Here is a 27,790-nt window from a genome sequence, read left to right on the forward strand (position 1 = left end):
TACTTCCCTAAGTACAACTGCCACAAATCACTGAGGCAGTTTGAAAACAGGACCACATTCCTAGCTCATTCACAGAATGCCCCCATGTCTTTTTGCCTGCGTATAACCTCGCACTTTAGAAGCACATGTGCTCGACAAAGATCTGGTTATTTTTGGTCACGGTTAACACTTGTGTCTTTCTTAAAGATGTTATTTTAGTATATGCCTGTAACATCAGTTAAGAGTCAGTAGCTCAACATATCCTGTGCACGACAGGCTTCCTCTTTCAGAAACTGTCCAATTTATATCTGACTAACTGAAACTGTGGTCGTGTTAGAGAGAAGTGCTTTCTGCACAGACGCCTGCCTCACATTTCTGGTGGGCTCTGCAGTAAAGAGTTTCCAAGTCTGACAAAACTTTCCACGCCCGTTGATTTAGTGCCCTCGCCCCTCCATCGTCGGTTTCTTCTTTCCTACCATCCTGGCTCGCAGGTTGCCCTCGCTACCTCAGCCAAATGGTCATTACTGATGTGGGAACCTTGCTGCCGAGCTATTCGACAGCAGGGGAATCAAGGCCAAGCTTGATAGTCACCACTCAACAGCCTCAAATGTTCCTCTTCAGCTGAGGTTGTCATAGCAACTGAGACCAGGAGGCCTACCTGGCTTTCCCCTCTGAAAGGTCGAAGCTGGCCATGGTGTGAGACCAAGACTATTCTGATGTGGGTTTGATGGTTCCCTCTGCAAAGTTCCATTCCAACTGCTCTCATTTGGTCACCCAATAAGCTTTTCTTGCCTCTAGATCTCAACTTCTCTCTCTCCTCCTCGCATACTTTTCTGTTCTGTATTTTATTGATAGTATCATTTATTTTGTTCTGAGCTTTCTTTGTTCCTCTCCAATTGAAAATCAGACACATTTTCTCCCTCTTACATCCTCATTTGACAGCGAGTAGCAACAGGCTGTTAAAGTATCAGGACTTTGGTGCTGCCCAGTCAATTCACACCCAAGCTTCAGTTTCCAACGGGGGAACAAGAGTCTAAATGAACCCTAAATGAATTAGCCCCTTCCCAGTCCATTGTAGCCACCAGGATTGCTCACCCAAGATCATTTTCCTGATCATACAGCAGACCCTAAATCTCAGAGCTTTCTCCATGGCTCAGTGTTAACCCACTAAGTCTTCAGAATGGCCTCTAAGTAACAGTTTTGGTAATTCCACAGCAAAGACATTGTGAATTTAAGGTTTTTTTTGTAGTTAATTATCTGGATGAACTACTTTTCCCTTCCCCTATCCCCCTGCCAATGTCCCAACTCACACATATCCATATTTCTTCTTTTGCCCTTTATCCACCTGGGAGAAGGAACAGGTTTACAGACGTTGACCCAAGATCCAGCTGCATGGGATGGAACAGCTTTGGCACGATTGTACTCTCCCCTCCTCCTCACAATCCATTCAGCACTTCCCCATTCAACATGGCTCAGCCTTGCACGGCTTAAACCAACACCTATCCAAATCCTAATGCCAGGGCATCTCAGCCTCCCAAACCTGTCACCAATATCGTGGCTTTAAACTAAACAATTGTATAAACTGATACAGTTATTCACCATGGAAGCTTATGGTCTGAATGAGGCCATTTGGCCCATTGTGCCTGTTCCAGCTCTTTGAAGAGCTGTCCAGTTAGTCCCATTCCCCTGCTCTTTCCCTTCAGCCCTGCAAGTTGTTATCCAATTCCTGTTTGAAAGTTATTAATGAATCTGCTTTCGCCAGCTTTTCCAACAGTGTTTTTTGCGGCTTAACAAATTCTCCATACCTTCTCTGCATCTTTTGATAGTTTTTAACCATGAGTCCTTTGGTTATTAACCCTCCTGCAATGGAAACAATTTCCCTTGATCTCATTTCTCTTCTATCTTCTCTTATGGCTTCCCCATCTTCTCCATGAGACCCAACCTCCTGCTCCCTCAACCCTATTCTCACTAAACTGCCAAGCTTCCCTTCATGACCCCATGCTACCTGTCATTGTTAACTGCACTTTCTATTAAAATACTATCCCTCCCTCATTTAAATCTGTCACCATTAATCCTCTCCTCAGAGAGAAAGCATTGCTCGATCCTCCATCCTTGCAATCAAGCATCCAATCTCCCTTTCCCATCCAAAGTTGTTGTTCACACTGTCACCTCCCAAATCTGTGTCCATCTTTCCTGGGATTCCATGTTTGAATCCCTCCAATCTGCCCAGCCATGGCACTGAAAAAGCTTTTATGAAAATCACAAATGACCTTTGTGACCTGTGTGCGACCTTTGACACAGCTAACCAACCCCAAAACCCCTCCACAGTCGTCCAGCTGAGCGGGACTGCACTCACCTGGTTCCATTCAGAATTATCCACTGGTAGCTAAAGAGGCAGCTGCAAAGGCTTCTCTTCCCACTCCTGCACCATTACCTCTGGTGTCCCCCAAGGGTCCACCCTTGGTCCCCCCAACTATTTCGCATCTACATGTTGGCCCTCAGTGGCATCCTCTGAAAGCACAGTGTACGCTGGCCCACCATCTCACAACTGCCTTTCTCACCCCATCCCATTTCTAGCCTGTCTGATGTCACTACTGGGAAAGGAGAGATTTCCCCCAATTCACCAGAAATCAATGTGTTCAGTTTCCACAACAACCTCCGCTCCCCACTCCATCCTGCTCCCTGGCCGCTGTTTGAGCCTGAGCCGAACCCTTCACAATACCAGTGTCGTAGCTGATGCTGAGATAAGCTTCCGACCACATATCTGCACCATCACTAAGACTATTTCCCCTTCAATGACATCATCTGACTCTGCTCCTGCCTCAGCGCATCTGCTACTGAAACCTTCATCCATCCTTTCTTGCCCCTGGGCTTGACTATTTTAACGCACATCCCTCTTCCACACTCTGTAAACTTAAGGTGATCCGAAATTTTTGCAGCCTCTACCCTAACCTCACGCCAAGTCCCATTCCCAGCCCTGTGCTCGCTGACGTACATTGACTCCTGGTTTAGAAACGTCCTGATTTTAAAATTCTCAACCTTGTTTTAAAGTCTCTCCAGGTTTTTCCGCCTCCCTATCACTGTCATTCTCTCCAGTCCGACAGCCCTTTGCCATGTCTGCGTTAATAAGGATGGAAAGGGCACCAATCGCTCATAGCGGATTGCGCAAACACTTTGCGGCTTCATTTACTAATTCTAGGCACACGTGAACGGATATACATGGGTCAAAAGCTTGAGGATGTCAAACCTGCAGGGCTGTGGGCGGAATCATCCCAGAAATCGGCAAAGTCCGATATTGGGCCGGGAAAGCGGCATTTGACCCGTCAACGGCGATGGCGGCTTTTTCTGCCTAATCGTGCTGCACTTTGTTTAAAAAATGCAGAGGCACAAGTCTCACATTGGATCGCTGGTGGGGCAGGCTCTGATTCACCCACCCTGCCATTGCCTCAGGCCTTGAATAATCCGGGCGCTATGTTTAAAGGGTGCCCCTGCACAGAGCTAGCTCTCTCTAAGGCATGGGAAGCTACTGGAAGGTCATTGCTGCCAAAGGGAGGGAACATGCTGCCCCCAGATTTAGCAATGCCTCCTTCGAGCACCTACTGGACACAGTGGAGGCCGGCTGTGAAATCCTCTACCCCAGGGCCTGGGCTAAGGCCAGCGAGCAAGGTCACCAGTCCAGCACGGGAGGCGGTGGCAGTGGTGGTCAGCGCCAACACCCTGCAAAAGAGGACAGGCACCCAGTGCTGCTCAAAGATGAACGATCTCCTCCGTTCTGCCAGGGTAAGTCACTCTTATCATCACTCTCACCTCACACACTCACAAACCCATCACACATCCACAGGGATCGCACTCACTGTCCGTTCAAAGAACATCACCATTCACTCTCTCACACACACCTTCATCTGCCCTCCGGATTGTGTCCTCATCCCATCCACGGCACCACTCACCATCCACACATACCGGGCATCCTTCTCAGCTGGCCTGGCAAGCGTCCTGCTTACACTCTCTCCATTTGTATTTATGCAGAAGGAGCTGGCACACAACAAAAGAGAGAGGTTGCAGACTCGTGGAGGAATGCCTGGCATCAAGTGTTCACAGATTTTGAGAATAGAGTCATATAGTTGGTTGGCAACAATCTGGACCATTCCTGTGTTGATGGTGAGGTCGGTGCTCAACCAAATGAGGATCCAGCAGTGCAACGTCCATCAGACAACCAGGCTGTGAGTGAGTTCCCCTGTTCTGCAATCCCCTGCCTTGCACTAATTATCTCTTCTTGCTTTCACAGGCACTTCTGGGAAGCAGCCAGGGGGGTCCATAACACAGGTCCTCAATCCAGCCCTGAGGACACCACAGAAGAGGAATCCACATGCACCAACACTGAAGACCCGTCACAGCGCTCACCACACCCTCCATCAGCGCAGAGACACACACCTCAGTAGGGCTTAGTTCTAGAGTAGCCTGGGGGTCACGATCTGGTGAGCAAATCGCACTGTCTGATCCACAGCAGGCGGGGGCAGGGACTTCCCAGGTCCCCGGCACTCGGAGGAGCTGCTGGAGAACAAAAATCTGCTGAATCCGAAGGAACATGAGAAACCTTTGGAATCAGTCACACCTCATTTGCTGGAGCTGCAAAATCATGCTTGGGAATATCGGGGAGGGATTTCCACTGCACTCCTCAGATTGCAAGACACGATGGAGGAGTTCATCTGCCTTCAGTCTGAGGCGTTAGCGCCGGCGTGCCAACACACTGAGGTCAACACTGGTAGGATGGCGGCCGCCATGGAGACCTTGGTCCAGGACATTAATCCTGCACTGCTGCAGGAGCTGCACTCTGTTGCTGAGGCACTTTCTGACATCCATCAGTGTCAACACGAGAGTGGGGCAGGGCATCTCGACCTCATTCCAGCTGCCCCCCTCCTCTCAAGGAGTTATCCAGGGGCCCTTGGGCACCCATAGAGAGGAGGATCAACAGGTGCACATTGTAGCGGCAGAGTTAGAAAGGTCAAGAAGGTGTGGTTGCACAATGTGGGCATGGGTGTTAATCACTTGTACTTAACGTTGACCATTGTAAATCACTTCCAAGACATTGCCTGTGGTTCCTTGTTATGTTGGGCCGTGTTCATGTCAGATGTCAAACTTTGGCTGGGATTTCCATGCCCACTGGCGTCGGGCGTGTTTGGCAGTGTGAGCGGACAGTATGGCGAGAAAGCCAAAAATCGGTTTCATGACATTATGAAACCAGTTTGTGATCCTCCGCTCAGCCTGTCGAAGGTGGGGGCCCTGCCATCAGCTGTTGGGAACCTCATTCTAATACACCCGCACATCATTATAAGGCCAGCCCGCCGGAATCATCCTCCCCATGCTGGATTGTCCGCCGGGAAAATACGCCAACATGTTTCACAACAGCACATACAAGGCGTGCACCTGGTGAGCTGCACTTCACTCGGGACTTTGAGGTTTGTTTGCCCACCTTGCTCTGGGCAGCTCTCGTGATCATCAGCGCCAGGCTTCACAGGCAGCACCACATCACTGTTAGGGAGGCTCACGGGCAGGTCTCTACCTACCAGACCAACCGTAAGGCGGGGGTCGCTTTTCATTGGCTGCAGGGTCAGGGTTTACATGGGGAAGGGGGAGAAGTGGCCTCAAGGAAGGGAAGAGGCTGCAGGGTGAGGGCTGTATTGGGGAAGGAGGGTATCCCAGGGTGTGTGTGGGGGACACATGTTGATCTGTGCAAGTGGTCTCAAGATGGTGAGGGCTGAGGAGGCAGCCTCCAGAGGAGATGAGGCCAGATGGAGATATGAGGGTGTGTGTGAGAGAGTGAGGGGTGATGTCCCTTGAGCTGGCAGTGAGGGAGATGCCAGTAAACGTGTGATGGGTTTGTGAGTGTGTGAGTTTAGAGTGATGGGATGGTTACCTTACCCTGGCTGCATGGATGAGATCATTCATCCTCTATCTGCACTGGATGACCAACCTCTTCTGTGCAGCGTTGGCACTGACTACCTCTGCCGTCACCCAGCAAGCCGGAGTGGGAATGTTGCTGCTCCTCCTGTGGCCAGAACAGGGGTAGAGGATACCACAGCAGCCTGCATGGTGCCCAAAGAGTGCTCAGGAGCTGCAGTCTTCTTGCCATTCGGGGCCATGTCTCCTTTGCTGCAGCCCTGGGCTGGAAACACTGAGCATGGTTGTTGTTTAAATGTGGTGCCTGGCGTGATGAAGCAGTGAGGTGACGGCATGGCAAGCGAATCGGAGCCCACCCACCATGGAAACGCTGTGTATCCCGGGAATGCATAGTTAATGTGGCAGGTTTTTTTGGGATGAAACGGAATGAAAAGCTGCCATTGCAGCTGGTGGGAAAAACGTTGTTTTCCCCGTCCGCAAACTAACTTGGTCCAAATCTGGGATGATTCCGCCCAATGTTCCCTGCACAAAATGAAGGCTAATGTCGCAGTCCAGGGCCTCTCCCCTGCTCAGTGTGTAACCTGCTGAGCACAGAGATTGTCCTGCTTCAAAGTCACTCTCCAGATCAGTGATGCCTGCACCTCCACATGGCTTGTGTTTGCTGCAAGAGTCTCGTACCCAAGCGTCACTGGGTTCGGTGATGTTCTCTGTGTGCTCACAGCACCTTACAGGCGGGCTGCTCCCCATCTCATCGCTATTCCTGACAGGTGAAGATGCGGTGCTGAAGGGAACAGGTGATGAAGCCTGCCATGGGATCAAGTTGTCTTAAAGCCGATGTGGCTGCTGTTTCTCAGCAGCTTCTCGATGATATGAGCCTCTTCACAGGGCCTACGTGCGCCGCCCTCAGCCAGATGGGTGTTAGACGTTCCCAGATGCAATGTGAAGATCTGAGCAGTGTCCTCACTGCATCTTGCCATCATCCTCCTGGAATCTTGCAGCAATGAGGGCCTCGCGACTACACCTGCCTCGTCTGGCCAGTGAAATAGCCTCTTTGCCTGCACCCTCACCTTCCAGGATCTCAGAAATGACGTGGGGTCAGATGATGTAGAATCTGTGTGGGTAGAGTTGAGGAACCACAAAGGTAAAAAAACCATAATGGGAGTTATGTACAGGCCTCCGATCAGTAGTCAGGATGTGGGGCACAAGATACACCAGGAGATAGAAAAGGCTTGTAAGAAAGGCAAGGTTACAGTGATCATGGGGGATTTCAAGATGCAGGTAGACTGGGAAAATCAGGTTGGCAGTGGATCCCAAGAAAAGGAATTTGTGGAATGTCTACGAGATGGCTTTTTGGAGCAGCTTGTGGTGGAGCCCACTAGGGAACAGGCAATTCTAGATTTAGTGATGTGTAATGAGGCAGATTTGATAAGGGAGCTTAAGGTGAAGGAACACTTAGGAGGAAGTGACCATAATATGATAGAATTTACCCTGTAATTTGAGAAGAAAAAGCTGGAATCAGATGTAACGGTATTACAGTTGAATAAAGGCAACTACAGAGGCATGAGGGAGGAGCTGGCCAGAATTGAGTGGGAGATGAGCCTAGCAGGAAAGACAGTGGAACAGCAATGGTAGGAGTTTCTGGGAGTAATTTGGGAGATACAGCAAAAATTCATCCCTAGGAAGAAGAAGCATACTAAAGGGAGGACGAAGCAACCATGGCTGACAAGAGAAGTCAGGGACAGCATAAAAGCTAAAGAGAAAGCATACAATGCGGCGAAGAACAGTGGGAAACCAGGAGATTGGGAAGCCTACAAAGACCAACAGAGGACAACTAAAAAAGAAATAAGGAGGGAGAAGATTAAATATGAGGGTAAACTAGCCAGTAATATAAAAGAAGATTGCAAGAGTTTTTTTAGATATATAAAGGGTAAGAGAGAGGCAAAAGTGGACATTTGACTGCTGGAAAATGCTACTGAAGAAGTAGTAGTGGGGAACAAAGAAATGTCGGAGGAACTGAATAGGTACTTTGCATCAGTCTTCACGGTGGAAGACATGAGTAACATCCCCAAAGTTTAAGAGAGTCGGGGGGCAGAGGTGAGTATGGTGGCCATTACCAAGGAGAAGGTGCTAGGAAAACTGAAAGGTCTGAAGGTGGATAAATCACCTGGACCAGATGGATTACACCCCAGAGTTCTGAAGGAGATAGCTGAAGGGATAGTGGAGGTGTTAGTGGTGATCTTTCAGGAATCACTGGAGTCAGGGAGGATCCCTGAGGACTGGAAAATCGCTAATGTAACCCCCCTGTTTAAGAAGGGAGTGAGGCAAAAGATGGGAAATTACAGGCCGATTAGCCTGACCTCGGTCGTTGCTAAGATTTTAGAGTCCATTATTAAGGATGAGATTTCAGAATACTTGGAAGTGCATGGTAAAATCGGACAAAGTCAGCAGATGGGCCAGGCAGCCTTCACGTTTTCACTACAAACTACACTGAGGGTGGGATGAAATGTTCGAGAGGTTAAATAAAATAAAAGGAGAGGGTCGAGGGATGAGCTGCTGTGGGGTCTGCTGCCAGCTGCTTGCATTTACAGTATTGTCACAGTCTGCAGCAGTTTACTGAGCTCATTTCATTTTTAAATGACTGCATCTCCCTGAGGCAGCTCCACAGCAGCCATCAGCTTTCAGGAAGTGCAAGCCCACACCCTTGCTTCTCTTGGCACCTGCCCTATTCTGCCACACCCCGGCAGTGCTGAGCCTTTCTCAGCGCATGTTTCGCATTAGCTGGCTGTTAATTGGAGCCGGTCGTGCACGCCCGATGAACATTAGATTCAGGCCATGATTTCCCTTTCACAAAACCATGTTGACTCTGCCTTATTGCTTTAAACTTTTCTAAGTGCCCTGCTATAACATCTTTAATAATAGCTTCTAACATTTTCCCTGTGACAGTTCGGGAAATCTTCGAAAACATTTGCTTATGTGGCTTGGTGACAAATTTTCTTTCCTATTGCCCCATTGGAATGTTTAATTATATTTAAAGAGTTATATAAATGCAATAGGTTGCAATCTGTCAAAACCCCTCATAATTTTGAACATCTCTATTAAATATCCCTTTACCTTTCTCTACTCTAAGGAGAACAATCCCAGCTTTTCTAGCGGCTCCACATAACTGAGCTCCCTCATCCCTGATAAATCTCCTCTGCACCCTCTCCAAGGTCTCGGTATCTTTTCTCAAAACACAACACAAAAACAGGCCTTTTACCTCGACCAGCACATGTCAGCAATGTCTTGCCTTGGGATGTTGGGATAGAGCTGGGCCACCCAGAAACTTTTTGGTGGCACCCGCAATCATGAGTAACAGGTCAGTCTTGGAAATGTCCCAACACGCAGATTATGCCACAAAACCATGGATCGGGGTCTGAATCTGGTTGCCTGCACAGCAAAGCTGTTGAGTTGTTCAGAGAAGGGAAGAAAAACAGATTAAAATTCCATTAAAATAGCAATGGAACAGTGATGTAGTTGGGCTGTATGGGCGTAGATGGGACATCCATGCCAAGTGATGATGGCTATATGGACCATGAAGCCTCAGCGACTCGCTTTCTACCTGCACTGAGTTTATACACAGCTGGGTTCACAAGTCTGGCTGTCTGGAAAGGTTAACTTCCCTGCGATGTATTCAGGATCTATCCACTAATGAAGGAGCAGCACTGGAAGAAGGCCCTTTTTAATAAACCAGGTCCAGGAAATTCAAACCACCAAAGCCAACCATGTCTAATGAGCAATGGGAACAATGTGGAAGACTGAGAAAGGGAGTGGTAAGTGACACTATAAAAATGTGACTGAGTATAATAACTGCACTTAACTGGGATAGAAGAGAGAAGAACAAACAGATTAGAATAAACCAAAGTTATTCAAGCAAATAAATACCAAACAAATCACAGCAGATGGACTCTTATCCGAAGAACATAAGAATTCCAGCACCTTGACTGCCATATCTTGCTTTGCAGCAAGTTTCATGGCATTCTTTGTGTGTATAAACTTTAAAGTTCACTCCACATGATATCAAGAAACAGCTGAAGGCACTGGACACTGCAAAGGCTATGGGCCCTGACAATATTCCGGCAATAATACTGAAGACTTGTGCTCCAGAACTTGCCGTGCCCCTAGCCAAGTTGTTCCAGTACAGCTACAACACTGGTATCTACCCGGCTATGTGGAAAATAGTCCATGTATGCCCCTTACAGAAAAAGCAGGATAAATCCAACCTGGCCAATTACTCTCTACTCTCGATCATCAGTAAAGTGATGGAAGGGTTCATCAACAGTGCTATCAAGAGGCACTTGCTTAGCAATAACCTGCTCACTGATGCCCAGTTTGAGTTCCACCAGGGTCACTCAGCTCCTGACCTCATTACAGCCTTGGTTCAAAAATGGACAAAAGAGCTGAACTCCAGAGGTGAGGTGAGAGTGGTTGCCCTTGACATCAAGGCCGCATTTGACCGAGTGTGGCATCAAGGAGCCCTAGCAAAACTGGAGTCAATAGGAATCAGGGGGAAAACTGTCCACTGGTTGAAATCATACCCAGCACAAAGGAAGATGGTTGTGGTTGTTGGAGGTCAGTCATCTCAGCTCCAGGACATCGCTGCAGGAGTTCCTCAGGGTAGTGTCCTCGGCCCAACCATCTTCAGCTGCTTCATCAATAACCTTCCTTTCATCATAAGGTCTGAAGTGGGGATGTTCGCTGATGATTGTACAATGTTCAGCACCATTCACGACTCCTCAGATACTGAAGCAGTCTATGTCCAAATGCAGCAAGACCTGGACAATATCCAGGCTTGGGCTGACAAGTGGCAAGTAACATTCGTGCCACACAAGTGTCAGGCAATGACCATCTCTAACAAGAGAGAATCTAACCATCCTCCCTTGACATTCAATGGCTTTCCTATCATTGAATCCCCTAACATCAACATCAACAATGGGTTACCATTGACAAGAAGCTGAACTGGATGAGCCATATAAGTACTGTGGCTAAAAAAGCAGGTCAGAGGCTAGGAATCGTGCAATGAGAAACTCACCTCCTGACTCCTCAAAGTTTGTCCACCATCTAATCTACAAGGCACAAGTCAGGAGTGTGATGGAATATTCTCCACTTGCCTGGATGAGTGCAGCTCCCACAACACTCAAGAAGCTCGACACCATTCAGAACAAAGCAGCCCACTCGATTGGCACCACATCCATAAACATTCATTCCCTTCACCACCAACGCATAGTGTGTTCCATCTACAAGATACACTGCAGGAATTCACCAAGACTCCTTAGACAGCACCTTCCAAACCCACAACCGCCACCATCTAGAAGGACAAGGACAGCAGACATACGGGAACACCACCACCTGGAAGTTCCCCTCCAAGTCACTCACCCTCCTGACTTGGAAATATATCGGCCGTTCCTTCACTGTCACTGGGTCAGAATCCTGGAGCTCCCTCCCTAACAGTACTGTGTATATACCTACACTACATGGGCTGCGGTGGTTCAAGAAGGCAGCTCACCACCACCTTCTCAAGGGCAGCTAGGGATGGGCAATAAATGCTGGCCCAGCCAGCGAAGTCCACATCCCGTGAATGAATTTTTAAAAATGTTGATTTCACCTGGAGGTTTTCAGCCCTTCATGCCTGTGCCAAGCTAACTCCTTACTGGGATGGTCTACTCGAAATCCCATGTCTCTTCCTTACTCCATAATTCTTTCATATTTTTACTTTTCAACTAATTATCCAATTTCTTTCTAAATAATGTTGCTGTCTGTGCCACAGTAACCCTTTGTTTTAAAGCATTCCCTGTATCACCAAGAGAGTTAGGAACAGGAATAGGCCATTGGCCCCTTGAGCCTGTTCTGCCATTGAATTAAATCATGGCTGATTAATACCCTAATTCCATTTACCCACCTTAGCCTAACAACACTGTATCAATCTCAGTTTTTATATGTTTTTGGGGTCACCATCAAAAGATAGAAACAGGATTAAACCATTTAGCCCTCGAGCATGTTCTGCCATTTAATAAGATCATGACTGATGTGAGACTTAACTCCATATACTGCCTTTGCCCCCTATCAACTGCACAAGAAACAGTTAATCTGGTCATTATCACATTGCTGTTTGTGGGATTTTGTGCTGTGAAAATTGGCTGACATTTTTACTACATTCTAAAAGTGAATACACCTCAAAAGCACCTTACTGGCTTAAAGTGCTTTGCGATGTCCTGTGGTCATGAAAGTTGTACAAATGCAGGTCTTTTTATAACACCTTTGGTTAACCAAAGTCTATCTATCATAGATTTAAAATTAACAATTTATCTGGCATCAATTGACATTTGTGGAAGAGAGTTCCAAACTTCTACCAGCCTTTGCAGGGCCAGCGAGAGAAATCGTGGGCCCTGGTGCTCTGGTTCTTCTCCTATTTCTGGGCCCCTGATTCCCTCCACCGTCTATCCACCACCACCCCCCACTAAAGGTGGGTGGGAGGCCCATCTTTAACCCTCTCCCTCACATTCTTTAGGTCCCCAGAACTGGGGACCATAGTCACAGTGGGGTCAAACTGTTTTACATAGTTGTAGCAAAACTTCTTGGCTTTTGTACTCCATTTCGAAAGCCCATTGAAAGCTCAGGTTTCAGTATGAAATATTTTACAGTCACAGCTTTGTCAGATAATTACACACAACTTGGTCTTTCATATTATGCAACCTTCTCAGCTTCTTTGAACCTGGCCATATACAATATTCAGATATCAATATCCAAAAGACTTGAACCTCACAAGCACTGTAAACAACAATCCTATGTACAAATGAGAATATCTTGAATGAACAGTGACATATTCTATTGATGCCTAACTCCTGGTTTCACTTCCAAGCTTAAAAATTGCAAAACCTTCCAGTAAATTAGCACCAACCAATATTAACAGAAAAATTACATTTTGCATTGAGGGATACATATTTTGTTATTTAAAATTGAAACTGACCACACTTATAAATACACAGAGCGGAGCATATAATAGGAGAGTAAAGTAATGCAGATGCTGGAACCTGAAATATAACAGAAAATGCTAGAAATACTCAGCAGGCCAGACAGCATCTGTGGTGGGAGAAACAGTTAATTCATCAGGTCCACATCTTCCACTGATTCTGACGAAGGGTCACTGACCTCGGTTTCTCTCTGCACAGATGCTGCCAGACATGCTGAGCACTTCCTGTTTCTATTGGAGCAAAAATAACCCCCTTTGCCAGCCCTTCAAAAAAAGGAATCAGGCTCTTGTGAGCCTCTCACTCCCTTTCAGCAAGAAACACAGCAGCAATGGGATCTGGTTTGGCACAACATTAAACATGAATTTCACATAAATTTAAGGTATTAAAGAAAACATACACATCTTACTGAGCCAAAAAAAAATCAATGTCAAAGCAATAAATTGATAATTTTCTTAAAAATTAGTAATTAATAAGTATGGTTATTAAAAAGTGCCAAGCAGCAGAGATAACTAACAAAGCTTTTTTTGCCTTTTCACTTAAGAAGCAGAGATAGAGACAGATTAGGTCCCAAGACTTGTCCACCAGTGAAAGGGAGAGGGAACTGAGACCAACCTAAGGAGTTAGGTTTAACTAACACCGACTTTGCGTTCACCTCTGGTAGTGTAGACTCCAAGCTGGCCTTCGTGGGATTCATATGAAAGAGGGGGTCTGAAGCAGGTTGGCTTTCAGCCTGGGTTCCTCCTATCCCCGGCTGTTGTGGTTAGATTTTTGGGGAGCGAGGAGGATCGGGAGAGGTATGTGTGTGTGTTAGTGTGCGTGTGTGTGAGAGAGAGTGTGTGTGTGCGTGTGTGTGTGTGTATGTGTGTGAGAGAGAGTGTGTGTGTGTGTGTGTGTGTGTGTGTGAGAGTGTGTGTGGGTGTGAGAGAGTATCAGTGTGTCAGAGTGTGTGTGTGTTTGACAGAGTGTGTGTGAAAGGGTGTGTGTGTGTGTGAAAGAGAGTGTGTGTCAGAGTGTGTGTGAGAAAGTGTGTGTGTGTGTGTGTGAAAGAGAGAAACAGAGTGTGTATGAGAGAGAGAGAGTGTGTTTATGTTTGTGTGTGTGTGTGTGTGTGTGTGTGTGTGTGTGTGTGTGTGTGTGTGTGTGTGTGTTTGTCCAGTTCAATCCCAGTCTCTGAGTTCTCACTGTCTCATTCAATTTCGAGGGAAGACTGAGGTCCCCACCTCTGGAATTGCATCTCATGTTATCAAATCCCCAACACACTCCCTGGCTGGAGATACAGATTCCACCCCCAAGGCCTCATGATCAGTGAATTAGGGGACAGCAGGGTCACTACAGAGCCCCAGGCCAGGTCATACAGAAAATAAACCCGGAGATGCAGAAACATAGCACACAGACCCAGGCAGTCATCAATTACTTGTCAGGGACCTGCCTCATTATATTGATGAGGTGGAGCTGAAAGGATTTTTCACAGACGGCAAAGTGGTGGAACTCCACATTAACACCAAGAGTGGTGGCTGCAGGGGGTTGGCAAGGGCCTGGCACAGGGGCCCAGTGCCCACCAACTATCGGGGGAGGAGGGTTGGGAAGGGCTGGAGAGGTGGGGCACTCGGCGCTTCACCTCTGACAGAATCCCAGGCCTTACCCTGCTCCTTTCTGCACAGAAGCCGCCGGGATTGCTGAGCGTTGCCAGCACTTCCTGTTTTTATTGGAGCAGAATTAACCCCATTTTCCAGGCCTCCAAAAAGCAAGCCAGACTTCTTCCCCATTTCTATTTCGAAGAACAACCAGCCAAGAGCTTTCACAGCTTTATTGCACTTTGATGACAATCCTGTGTATCAGTTAATGGGTTTCAACAACTGGCCCCCTGTGTAGGCCCAGACCTTCACATTCACACGTGAACCCTTTTATCCAGAATCCTGCCGGATTGTCCCGTACACAACTCAGCTTCTCAGTCACTATGTCTACAGCTTTAGGCTTCCAGGCCTTTCTCCTGCTTGACAAATGCCCGTAGTAGGTTCGGTGTCAAATTCGATTGTCATTAGCCGCCTGGTGGGTGGGTTTGCTGACACAGCCAGCACACAGCAAGGGTGATACGTCCAGCTAGGGAAAGCTCCCAATAGCGATCAGACGTCCAGACCTCAATTTACCACCCTTTGCTCCACATAACTGGAAGGGTCTTGGTAGCAGACTCGAATTCCATTTATGGCCAAAAGTGGGCAGCCTGGAGCTGCCCGTCCCAACCACCTCACATGGCCGCCGCTCTCTCACCCAACCCGCCATCTGTTGTCACCGTTAAAACCGGCTCGACACACAGCTGGGGACCGGGAGGAGAGGCAGAGGGAGCTGGCTTTAAATCTCAAAATGGCCCGGGAGGTCCAATGAATTGAGGGTTTGAAATAGATGATTCGAGCCTGAAGAGGAATCCACTTGCCTGATCTTTACAGGGGAAAGAGGTGAGGGATGGGGTGGGGAGGGGAGCGAGGGGGTGGGGTGGGGGAAGTTGTGTGAGGGGTACTGGCCTTGAAACAACTGTCGCCAAACTGCTTGCACTCCAGCCAGGTCTGAAGATTAAGGAAACAGCACTCTATGATGACCAGGCCCAAACAGAAATCCACAAGGAGTCTGGTATGTCCTACTGCTCGACCAATCAGAACAACAGCAATCATTGGTCAATTAGCCCGTCAACAGGATGGTCTACATGCCAGGTTGGCTGCTTTGGACATTGACCATCCAGATTGACAGGCTACTTGGCCAATGAGCCCAGACCCCTCAGCGGCACATGCCCCGATGATTAGAACCATCTGCACCCACCCACCTCCCTCTCCTGGGCCCTGACCCTTTGCATGAAGAAATATTTCCTAATGTCAACCCTGGCTCTACCTTTTAGACAATGTTCCTAGCCCTACACTCTGCAACCAGCAGAAATATTTTCTCTCTATCCACCCTATCTGTTCCCCATAATATCTTGAAAGCTTCAAATAAACCACTCCTTAATCATCTAAATTCCAGGGAATACCGCCTTAATTAGTGTAAACACTCCTTGAAATGTAACCATTGGAATCCAAGCATCATTCTGGTAAATGTGCCCTGAACTATCTCCAAGGTCAATATATCCTTTTTAAGGTCTGTTGCCCAGAATTGAACCAATTACTCCAGGTGTAGTCTAACCAGGGCTTTGTATAGCCTATAGAATGACTCTTACCCCATTTTATTCTAGTCTTCTAGATAGAAAGGTCAGCATTCCTTTAGGTTTTTTGATTATTTTCTGTAGCTATTCATGACATTTTAATGATCTATGTACCTGGATCCTGAAATCTCTTCAGACATTCACTGTTTCTAGCTTTTCACCCTGTTCTATCCTTTTTAGGTGAAAAGTCATTTCACCTTGCTATTTGTGGGAGCTTTCTGTGCACAAACTGGCTGCTGTGTTTCTTACCTTACAACCAGGACTACACTTCAAAAAGTAGTTCATCCACTGTAAAGCGCTTCGAGACATCCCGTCATCGCAAAAGGTGCTATATAAATGCAAATCTTTTATCAAAGTGGACGATTTGCATTTGCTGATATTGAAATCTGCTTGCCACAGGTTTTGCCCGTTCTCTTAATCTGTCAACATCTCCTTGTAATTTTATGCTTGCAGCCTACACTTCTCAAAATGCTGCCCATCTTTGTGTCATTGGCAAACTCGATGTGTGCCTTCCTCTCCCAACGCAGATCCTTGTGGGGACCATATTCGAGTACCTGCCCATTATCCTTACTGTCTGTCTCCTGCCACACAGCATATTTCTTAACCAGGTTATTATTATGCCTTCAATTCTATGAGCTTCGACTTTAGAAACAGTCACCCATGAGGGGCTTTATCAAATACCTTCTGGAAGTCCATGGGCAGGATTTTCCCTTCATCGGGTGGACAGGGTGGGCATGGTGGGCAGGCCACTGTCCGGGATCAGGACCCAGCCGCGATTTCATGTGGGACTGGCCAATTAAGGGCCAGCCAGCGAGAAAAGCGTGGGTGGGGGAGGGAGGAGGGTGAGTGCGGAAGTCTGCGTGTGTGTGGGGGTGTGGGGGTGTTGGGGGGGGGAAGCGTGGGCGCTGTCAGCTCCCTGAGGGCACCGAGCTGTCTCGGGGAGCTGAATATTTGGACAAAGGAAAATAAAGATTTAATAAGCGATATAAACGTGTCCCCACATGTGACTCAGTCACATGAAGAGGGGAATGTTTAAACTAAAGTGGAAACATTTTTCTGAGTTTTTATTTACCGTTGGAAACCACATCCAGCCCGTCTGGCCTATTCGTCCGCCCACCAATCGAACGGTTGAATGGGCAACAAAAAATATAACTTAATTCATATTTTAAGGGCCATAATAGGCCTCTTAATTGTCGGCGGGCACACTGCTGACTCTCATGCATACCCACAGACTGAAAGATCGTGAGAGTGCGCAATGACATCGGGACGCTCACCCAACGTCAGCGCAAGAGATTTTACAACCATTCGAGTCGGGCGTGCGCACACCTGACAGCCGTAGAATCCTGCCCCTTATAAATAACATCCATGGATACACACGCCCCCCCCCCCCCCACCCCCTGCCTCACCGTCCACTCCTTTAGTCACCTCTTCAAAAAATTCAGTCAGATTAGTCAGGCATGACCTACCCTTTACAAATCTCTGCTTCCTTTCTCTGCTAAACCAGCTGGTAGTGTACAAGGTGTTCAGTCACTTTGTGCTTAATTATAGACTCCAGTAATTCCTGGACAATAGATGTTTGGCTAACTGGTTTACAATTCCCTGTCTTTAATCACTCCATTGGTAGCTGTAAATTCAGCTGCCTGAGCTCAAAGCTCTGGAATTCCTTCCCTAAACCCTTCCACCTCTGTCTCAAATTGCTTCTTTAAGACACTCCTTCAAATCTACTCAGTCCCTGACAGTAATTCAATATTAGTTTCCTTGGGATGTCTGTCATGGTGATTTCTTCCTCGACTGTAAAGCAACTATTCAACATGACCGCCATTTCCCTATTATCACTGACAAAATCACCATTATCAGTTTTCAACAGGCTCACATTATTCCTGACCACCATCTTTACCCTAATATAATTGAATCACAGAATTATTACAGCACAGGAGGCCATTCAGCCCATCGTGTTTGTGCTGGCTCTCCAAAGAAGCAATTCACCTAGTGCCACTCCCCTGCCTTCTCCCTGTAACTCTGCACATGCTTCCTTTTCAAATGATCATCCAACTCCCTCTTGAATGCCTTGATTGAACCTGCCTTCACCACACCCTCAGGCAGGGCATTCTAGATCCTAACAGTCTAACCACATCACCTAACTTACTTTTGTCAGAAAACTTGGATATTTGATAGACATATAGATCTCTATTTCATTATCAAAGTCATTTATGAATATAATGAAAAGCTGAAGCCCCAGTACAAATCCCTGGGTGAACACCATTGGTTGTATCCTGCCAATTTGAGTAGATGTACATTATCCTTTCTTGCTGTCCCCTACATCCAAACCAATTCTCTATGCAAGGTAATAGGCTGCCTCCAATTCCATGCGCTCTCAATTTTGTTAACAGTTGCTTCTATAGAACCTTGTTGAATGCCTCCAGCAATCCATACAAAAAATCATCTGTGTCAAATTTCTTGTACAGTTTCTCTAACCAGCCAAATCAATCGTTCACTTCTTACCATCTCAAAATGTTTAATAATTTTGAAATCTCCTGGTTAAACCCACCCCTCAGCCTTCTTTGTTCCAATAAAAAAGCCAAAATTATTCAAGCCTTTCTTTGTAGAATTCAATCCTGGTATTATTATAATAAACCATCACTTTACACTTTCAATCCCTCCAGATCCTTCCTTGATGGGGTGCCCAGGACTCTATACATATTCCAAATATAGCCATGCCAAATGTAAAAATAATTACCACAGCTTAATGCCCTTGTGTAAAGTTTGAGATCCCATTTGGTGGGGTGTATACTGAGGGACAAGCAGTCTGGAAAGAGTATGGCAGCTTCATTCTAAGCACTACTCCAGCATTGACAGTTCGAACTTACTCTCATTGATGGCTTCTTCCACAGCTGTGGTGAAAACAGCTGGGTCATCATCACATGAGACTTGTTTCCACTTTTGCCAGTCTCTAAACAAGGTCTGTAGTTCCGCTGCTTCCACACCACAAAACAGCATGACCACTTTGTGCGCAGGCAGCAATGTCCTCTGCAGTCCATGCTCCAGCCTAGGGAGTGCGGCCAACTCCAAGAGCTGTGGCGAAAGTAGAACCAAGAGGCATTTGCATCTCTCAAACTGACTGTAATCCCGGTTTGTAAATGAAGTGCTCTCGTTTACTGTGTAGGACAGGACTTCGGTGTGTTGGACTGATGTGAGCAAGCTGACAAGGTAGATATTCCACTCCTTCGCATCCTCTGCGTAGAAAATCACCACATCCGATCTGACCACTTTTCCTTGAAGAGAAATGAATAATTATTTTGTGAAATAAGACCTTTCTTTTTCATTTTGATTAAATATTTCTAGGGTAGAATACTACACCATCACCAGTCCCTAAAGGGGCCAACATCTAAGGCACATTCCCAACGGGATGGAGCAAGCCTTCCACACATGGCCCTCTTCCATGCTCCCAAGTTGCAATTCTCCAAATGGAAATGGTGGCGGATGTCTCATCCACTGGGGGTAAGGGGTGTCATAACTGAACCCATCCCTTTCTCAGGAGCTATCCACATGACAAAAGTCAGTGAACAATGTCCATTTGACTCTGACAGAAGTAAAATAAATCTAGCCTTTGATATGGTTGCCTGCATCACCCATCTCTGATGCCTTTCTGCCACTGCCCAGCTGGGTGGAATTATGCCAGTCTGGTTCTATCTTTATCTCTCCAGTCATAGCCAGACAATCACCTGCAATGGCTTCTCTTCCTGCTCCTCCACCATTTCTTCTGGGAACCTCCAAGGGTCTATCCTTGGCCCCCTCCTATCTCTCATCTACATGCTGCCCCTCGGTGACTTTATCTGAAAACACAGCATCAGCTTTCACATATACATTGACAGTACCGGCCACCATCACACCCATCTCTCTCAACCTCTCCACTGTTTCTAAATTGTCAGACTGCTTGTCCAATAATAGTAGTGGATGAGCAGAAATCTCCTCCAACTGAATATTGGGAAATCTGAAGCCACTGTCCTCAATGCAACAAATTCCATTCCCTAGCTACCCAAATCTATCCCTCTCCCTGGCAACTGCCTAAGGCTGAATGAGCTTTGGGATCATACCTGACCCTGCAATGGGCTCGGGTCACATAGAATCACAGAATCACACAGTGCAGAAGAGGCCCTTTGGCCCATCGAGTCTGCACCAACACTTGAGAAACACCTGACCTACCTACCTAATCCCATTTACCAGCACTTGGCGCATAGCCTTGAATGTTATGATGTGCCAAGTGCTCATCCAGGTATTTTTTAAAGGATGTGAGGCAACCCGCCTCCACCACCCTCCCAGGCAGCGCATTCCAGACCCTCACCACCCTCTGGGTAAAAAAGTTTTTTCTCACATCCCCCCTAAACTTCCTGTCCCTCAATTTGAACTTATGTCCCCTCGTGACTGACCCTTCAACTAAGGGGAACAGCTGCTCCCTATCCACCCTGTCCATGCCCCTCATAATCTTGTACACCTCGATCAGGTCACCCGTCAGTCTTCTCTGCTCCAACGAGAGCAACCCAAGTCTATCCAACCTCTTCTCATAATTCTTCAAAATATCCGTGCTATTATTAAGACCGCCTATTTCCACGTCCATAACTTTGTCCAACTCTGCACCTGTCTCAGCTCAGCTGCAACCCTCATCCATGCCTTTATTACCTTCAGACTATTTCAATCACACTCCTGGATGATCTCCCACATTGTACCCTCTGTAAACATGGGGCCTTCCAAAACTTTGCTGCTGATGTGTTAACTTGCTCCGAGTCCCATGTTCCTATCACCCCTGTGTTCACCGACTCACATTGGTACTGGTTTAGCAACGGCTTGGTTCTGAAATCCTCGTCCTTGTTTTCAATGCCTACGTCCTGTTCCAAGTGCACTCTGACTTGTCTCATCTCAGCCAGAATGGCATTAAGAATTGTCCTTAGCATTTCCAGCTTAGGGAAGAGAAAGCAAGCCAGACTTTCCGTTCCTAACCACGGGTGTGATGGGCTCTGCTGGGAGGAGCACATGTGTGGGTGCTGGGTGAAGAGGGGATCAGGCTCCGCAGTCATGTGATCGCGGAGCTTGCTGACAATGTCTGTTCAGCTTCAAATGCAATAAACAATCACTTAGCATGTTCTCAGCACCCATGATCCCGCACTCCTTCAAACAGCTAACATTGTCAAAGCAGGGGGATTGAAAATTGCCCTCCACAATATTAAATTAAATTAGAATGGGGGGGCGTAATTTGACTTCCATTTCCATTTGAAAATCATCACATTTTGAATTAGAGTGCACTTTCAATAATTTAACCTCTGAATTTGTTAATTTGCCGAAGTGCTGGGTTGAAAGAACAGTCGGTTCATGGGATTGTATCCTACTCTATTCTCAGTTACTATCGGGCATGCTGACAGTAAGGATCGATCCGTCGTATCGGCTGCTTCGCAAATGGTCGGATAGCCCAGCCATAAAGGAAAACGCTAAAACCACATATCACCCAGCCTCCCAGCTCCTGCTTCTAACAACTTTGGTAATTATATATTTATTCTTTCACAGGATGTGACCATCCTTAGTTGCCCCTTGAGAAGGTGGTGGTGTGCTGCAGTCCATGTGGTGTGGGTGCACCCACAGTGATTCCACGTTCATCAATTGTGGAGAATTCATACTATGATCAAACGATTAGAAATGTGATCAATCCGAGAGATCCTAACTATGTTGAATGACAGCACAATGATCTGCTTGTTGTAAACAGGGAGATTTTTTATTCAAAGTAAAGATTTTTTGTATAAATTGAAATTTTATAAAAACTATTTCAGCAGAAGTGCTGACCAGCTTGGGCTATAAAAGTTATTTCCTAATTTTCAGTGTTGCGTCTTGCGCTTTCGTTTTTAAAAGGATGTCAATTGATAAGAATAAGATGCAGCGCCCCGTGAGGCTTCGAGACTTTTCCACAGATTTTATAATGACCCTCAGGCCTGCCGTGTGACTATACCTCCTGAGATTTCAGCACGTCAGGTGAGTGCCCTGCGTGTGTAGGCACAAGACCCGAGCATCGCGCCACTCGCCAGTCCTCCAGCCCAGATGAGGGCTGGTGTGGGAGTTAGAAAAATGGCTTCTGCTGTACAGGGCGATCTTTCAATATGACACCGATGTTCAAGAGACCACGCGGAGGGAACTTTGCTCTGCTTTGAATTTACTGTGCCCGATTTGCAAGAGCCTAGCGCTAACGGTGGCTGCGCTCCATTTTCTGATGTCCCTTAGCTTGGTCAGCACAAAAAAAATAATTCACAACATTGTTTATTGAGTGTAGTATTGGCCACAGGTACGTCTCTGAGATTGACCGTGAGGAACGTCAGATCCTCATTCTGGTTTTTGAGTTGTGTCGCATTGACTTGTAGTTATGGCTCTTAAGATTAACGTCTGTAGCCACAACAACTACAAAGAAACATGGAGAAAAAGGAATTCACTGAGAACAAATCAAACTGACTCTTCCATGGACCAATAAACAATGGGTGCTCCATCTATTCAATCTCATGATAAAAAAAACATAAGCTTTTCCTTTGAGTCAAAATGTTACGGCTTCAAGTCCCACTCCAGGGTTTTGAGCGCAAAATCACTCGAGTGTGGCTTTTATTAAACTGGGACCCTGCCTGGCGTCTTCAGTAAAATGTAAAAGATGCCATGGCACTGTTTTTCAAAGATCAAGCCAGCTCTTCCTGGTGTCCTGGCCCATATTTATCCCTCAATCAAGATCCCTAAAACAGATTATCGATCATTGCTGGGATCTTGCTCTGTGCAAGTTTTCTACATTTCAACACTGACCAACACTTCCAAAAGTATTTAATTGGTCAGTAAGCATTCAACATATTGAGGCGACAAGAGGCAGCACGTAAATGCAAGGTCTTTCTTTCTTTAGAACCATCTCTTAAGTATTATTAATGTGAACAACTAGCGGTAAGCTGCACGTAGCCCTGACAGGATTTGCTAAAGGCTGACACTCGGCATCTTTGGTTGTCGCCAGCCCTTCCCAAAGCACAAATTGCCTTATATAAATGACGCGTGGGACACCCTTTAGGCTGCGTGGGTTTCAATAATATTTCTGTTGCAGCCTTATACCTCTCTATAAATCTCACCAACACCACCACTGGTTGAGTTATTTATAAACTGCACTTTCTCTGAAGCAGACACTTCAAAGGCCAGAGCAGTCCTTTCATTAGCGGAATGCGCAATGTGAACCTGGTTTAAAGCCAGTCACGAAACAATCATTCTTGTTTTAAATTTTTTGAAAGTAAATACTGGAATATATTTACTTAACGTGTCTATATCAGAAACTGAGTTCCATTTATCAAGGAAAAAAAAACAGGAAAAACTTCCTTTTGTTTACAAAGCTACCAGTTGCCAACTTCCTGGAGTGGGTTTCTGGGAAATGATTGATCAATAGAGCAAAAGAGCAACAGTCTCCTCCTGGTCAACACATAGTCATGCAGATTTCGAAATGTTTAAATGAGCGATTTTTATGATGAATCTGCTCATTATGATAAGTTTAAGATGTCAGATGTTACAATGCAAGCTCTCGGGTGCTAAAGAGCTTCTCCAAACAAACAAATTAAGGTCAGAAAATAGTGAAAGATATACACCAGGTTCTGCCAACAACTGTCAACAAAACTCAGTCATGTTGGGTGTTTCCAGCATTTTCTGCTTCATTGACCACTTTAGTTCTCTATCCACAGCCTCCTGCACTGTTCCAGTGACGTTCATTCACATTTTACAGGCTTTTGGAATTATCTCAGAGTTTAACAACTTGAGATCTTAACCCCTGTTCCCATTTTATCAAACAGCAGCTTCTGTTAATGGAGGAGGTTTGCACCCGAGCCACTGGGCGTGGGGGAGGTATGGGCTGGTGCTTGGGGTAGGGGCCATCCATCAGTACACAGCCAATGAGGTGGTCCTTTCATTAACCACACTCCAGGCTCATGCTAACCTTTCCATTTTTGCTAGATTATCTCAGCTTCCTCTTGTATTCTGCTGTTGCCATTTACACCTCTTCCCGACCCATCTTTTGTTTCTTTACTTGTCCCATCACCATTTTCTTTGGCCTTGCACCATCATCTCTTTTGTCATTTACTCACTCCTACCCTTCACTTTAAACAGATTTCTCCTTTGGTTGTTCCCTTTCCTTTGACTCTCTCTTTGTAACCTTTTCCAGTTCTGATGAAAGGTCATCAATCCGAAATGTTAATCCTGTTTCTCTCTCTACACATGCTGCCAGACCCAACAGAGTCACAGAATCACAGAAACACTACAGCACAGAAGGTGGCCATTCAGCCCATCGTGTCTGCACCAGCTCTCTGCCTGAGCACTCACCGAGTGTCACTCCTACACCTTCTCCTCATAACCCTCCACATTCTTCCTTTTCAGATAATAATCCAATTCCCTCGTGACACCTTCGCTGGAACCTGCCACTGCCACACTCTCAGGCAATGCATTCCAGATCCTAACTACTCACTGCATGAAAACTTTTCTCGTGTCTCCACTCCTGTTTCACCAATCACCTTAAATCTGCACCCTCTCATTCTCGATCCTTCCACCAGTGGGAAGTTTCTCCCTATCCACTCTGTCCAGAGCCCTCATGATTTTGAACACCACTATCAAATCTCCTCTCAACCTTCTCTTCTCCAAGGTAAACAGTCCCAAATCCCTTAACTTATCTTCATAACTGAAGTTCCTCATCCCTGGAAGCATTCCGGTGAATCTCTTCTGCACTGTCTCCAATGCCTTCACATCTTTCCTGTATGCAATACTCCAGCTGAGGTTGAACCAGTGTCTTATACAAGTTTAAGATAACCTCCTTGCTCTTGTACTCCATGCCCTTATTAATAAAGCCCAGGATACTGTACATTTCAATAACTGCGCTCTCAACCTTCTTCCTGCCATAATGAATCACTTCACATTTCTGTCTTGAATATCTTCTGCCACCTCTTTGCCCATTCCACCAATATGCCAATGTCTTTTTGAAGTGCTACACCATCCCTCTCACAGTTCACAATAATTCCAAGCTTTGTATCATCTGTAAACTTTGAAATTGTGCCTTGTCTGGGTCATTAATATATATCAGGAAAAGCAAGGGTCTTAGCGCTGACCCCTGGTGAACTCCACTACAAACCTTCCTCCAAACCCCAGAAACACCCACTCACATCCAGGAGCATTTTCGGTACCTTTTTTTTGCTGTTTTTATCAAATAATTCCTTTCATTGGTGGGGAGAGATTTAAAGAAATTAATTAGATAGCTGCACCAAAGAGGAACAATGGGTCAGCGAGTCTACAAGATTCTATAACCAGAAACGGCTGACGAGATGTTGGAAATATGAATCTGTCTTTTCCCTTTCACACCTGTGTTTGGATCTCTACAGCATTCCCTGTTGACATTTGCGGGATCCCCCCTTGTCCGCACCACCACCACCACCCACCACCCCCCCCCCCCCCCCCCCCACCCCCCAACTCGTTTCAAGGGTTTTTTTGAGCAGTTGTGAGAAAGTCACTGGAAATAATCCAATCCCGTGGGTTCGGCTGCTCCAAAAACCCGAGCTTTCCCCAAGAGAGGAGGCTCACTGTGCGGGTGGGGTGCTCCCCCCACCATTTCCCAATGTCGGCAGATTCAACACAATCCCTGCTCGGTAGCGATGGGCAAAGCCTAGCACCGTCCGGGACAGTCCTGGAAGCAGGAATGACAACTCAAAACACACACATACACGCACAGTGTGTCTCCCATATCCCCCAGGCAGGAATGCAATCCAATCGGCAACTCCTGTTTTACTGCGTGTGAATTCAATCCCCCGAAATAATGGAAATGTCACAACACAGGGGTTAGCCCAGGGTTGAAGTGTGAGAAGAGCTGCCGAGAGGTTTAGTAGTTGTGACCAAGGTCCATTCGCTTTGTAACCCGGCTTTAAACCCATTTAATTTAAGAGGAAATTCAACAGACGACAAAATTCCCGCCGGGTAGAAGGGCAGTTTGCCCTCCTGAATGGGATGTGGATGGGGATGGGGATGGGATGGGGATGGGGATGGGATGGGGGTGGGGATGGGGATGGGGGTGGGGGTGGGGGTGGGGGTGGGGATGGGGATGGGGATGGGGGTGGGGATGGGGATGGGGATGGGGGTGGGGGTGGGGATGGGGATGGGGATGGGATGGGGATGGGGATGGGGGTGGGGATGGGGATGGGGATGGGGATGGGATGGGGATGGGGATGGGATGGGGATGGGGATGGGGATGGGATGGGGATGGGGATGGGGATGGGATGGGGATGGGGATGGGGATGGGATGGGGGTGGGGATGGGGATGGGATGGGGATGGGATGGGGATGGGGATGGGGATGGGGATGGGGATGGGGATGGGATGGGGGTGGGATGGGGATGGGGATGGGATGGGGATGGGATGGGGATGGGGATGGGATGGGGATGGGGATGGGATGGGGATGGGGATGGGGGTGGGGATGGGGATGGGATGGGGATGGGATGGGGATGGGATGGGGATGGGGATGGGATGGGGATGGGGATGGGGATGGGATGGGGATGGGGATGGGATGGGGATGGGGATGGGATGGGGATGGGGATGGGGATGGGGATGGGATGGGGATGGGGATGGGGATGGGGATGGGGGGGCGGTGAGGGTACCTCTCAAACACTCAGTCACTGGGAACCTGCCCCACACTGACTCCCAGGAACAGTTGGTAAAGGAGGGTCACCCAGGAATATTGAACAGCGAGGCTCCAGGATAATATCTCAGTCCTTAATTACATTAAGAGCAATTTCCCAGCAAAAGCCGTTTGCTTAAATTATAAACTTTGTCGAATAAAACTTAATTCACCATGGAAATGTAACAATCTATAAAGGGGTTACGAAACATCGCAAAGTGAAGGTTATTCTGGGTTATCTAACCAAATGAACAGTCTAACATTTTCTTATTTATTTTCTTTTGAACATATATATATTCCCGGGCTTTTGAAGAGGAAGGAGGGTTTGAGAAAATGATAACCTGCTGTTTTAGGAATTAAACAGAACCGTTTACCTGTTGCTGACATTGTTCCCAGAGTCTGAGGCCAATCCTTTCAAATCCAGACAGACTTTGTACCCGAGAGACGGTACATCAGAGCCTCCCCACACCGCCTGTACAAACAGGGACAATCCGGACTCCGGCTTCCCACCCACTCTCCCCCGGCTGGAGATCACAGTCCGGCTCTGCTCCGGGAGCACCTCCGAGGATGAACTTCACAAATCAGCTACGACAAGAATTTCCTGCTTCTCTGAGCAGCGCCGTCACTTCCTCATACTCCAAACACCAGCTCGTCTCACTGGCCGGTAATCAACGGCGGTCAGCAGCCGCACATACATGTCAGAGCCAGAGTCATAGACATTTCAGAGCAAGAGACACCCATGTCAGAGCCAGAGACACACGTCAGAGCCAGAGACATACACTTGTCAGAGCCAGAGACACACAATTGTCAGAGCCAGAGACACACACATGTCAGAGCCAGAGAAAACACACATGTCAGAGCCAGAGACACACAATTGTCGGACCAAGAGATATACACGTCAGAGCCAGAGACATACACATGTCAGAGCCAGAGACACACACATGTCAGAGCCAGAGACATACACATGTCAGAGCCAGAGACACACACATGTCAGAGCCAGAGACACACAATTGTCGGACCAAGAG

The 27,790-nt window shown here is 47.0% G+C and overlaps 1 protein-coding gene across 2 annotated transcripts in view; it reads right to left on the bottom strand.

Annotated features, from left to right (window-relative positions):
* pik3ap1 (phosphoinositide-3-kinase adaptor protein 1) overlaps positions 1-27,369 on the bottom strand; it is a 126,048-nt gene extending 98,679 nt beyond the window's left edge. For both annotated transcript variants that reach the window (XM_041176075.1, XM_041176074.1), the window contains exons 1-2: positions 27,140-27,369; positions 18,939-19,343 (exon numbers count right to left, since the gene is read on the bottom strand). In XM_041176075.1, the coding sequence (XP_041032009.1) occupies positions 18,939-19,343; positions 27,140-27,152 (418 nt within the window). In that variant the 5' untranslated portion in view covers positions 27,153-27,369. The remainder of the gene's footprint in view (positions 1-18,938; positions 19,344-27,139) is intronic.
* Between the last annotated feature and the right edge of the window lie 421 nt (positions 27,370-27,790).

This window comes from Carcharodon carcharias, chromosome 28 (assembly GCF_017639515.1).
Source record: "Carcharodon carcharias isolate sCarCar2 chromosome 28, sCarCar2.pri, whole genome shotgun sequence".
In the NCBI taxonomy this organism is placed as follows: Eukaryota; Metazoa; Chordata; class Chondrichthyes; order Lamniformes; family Lamnidae; genus Carcharodon; species Carcharodon carcharias.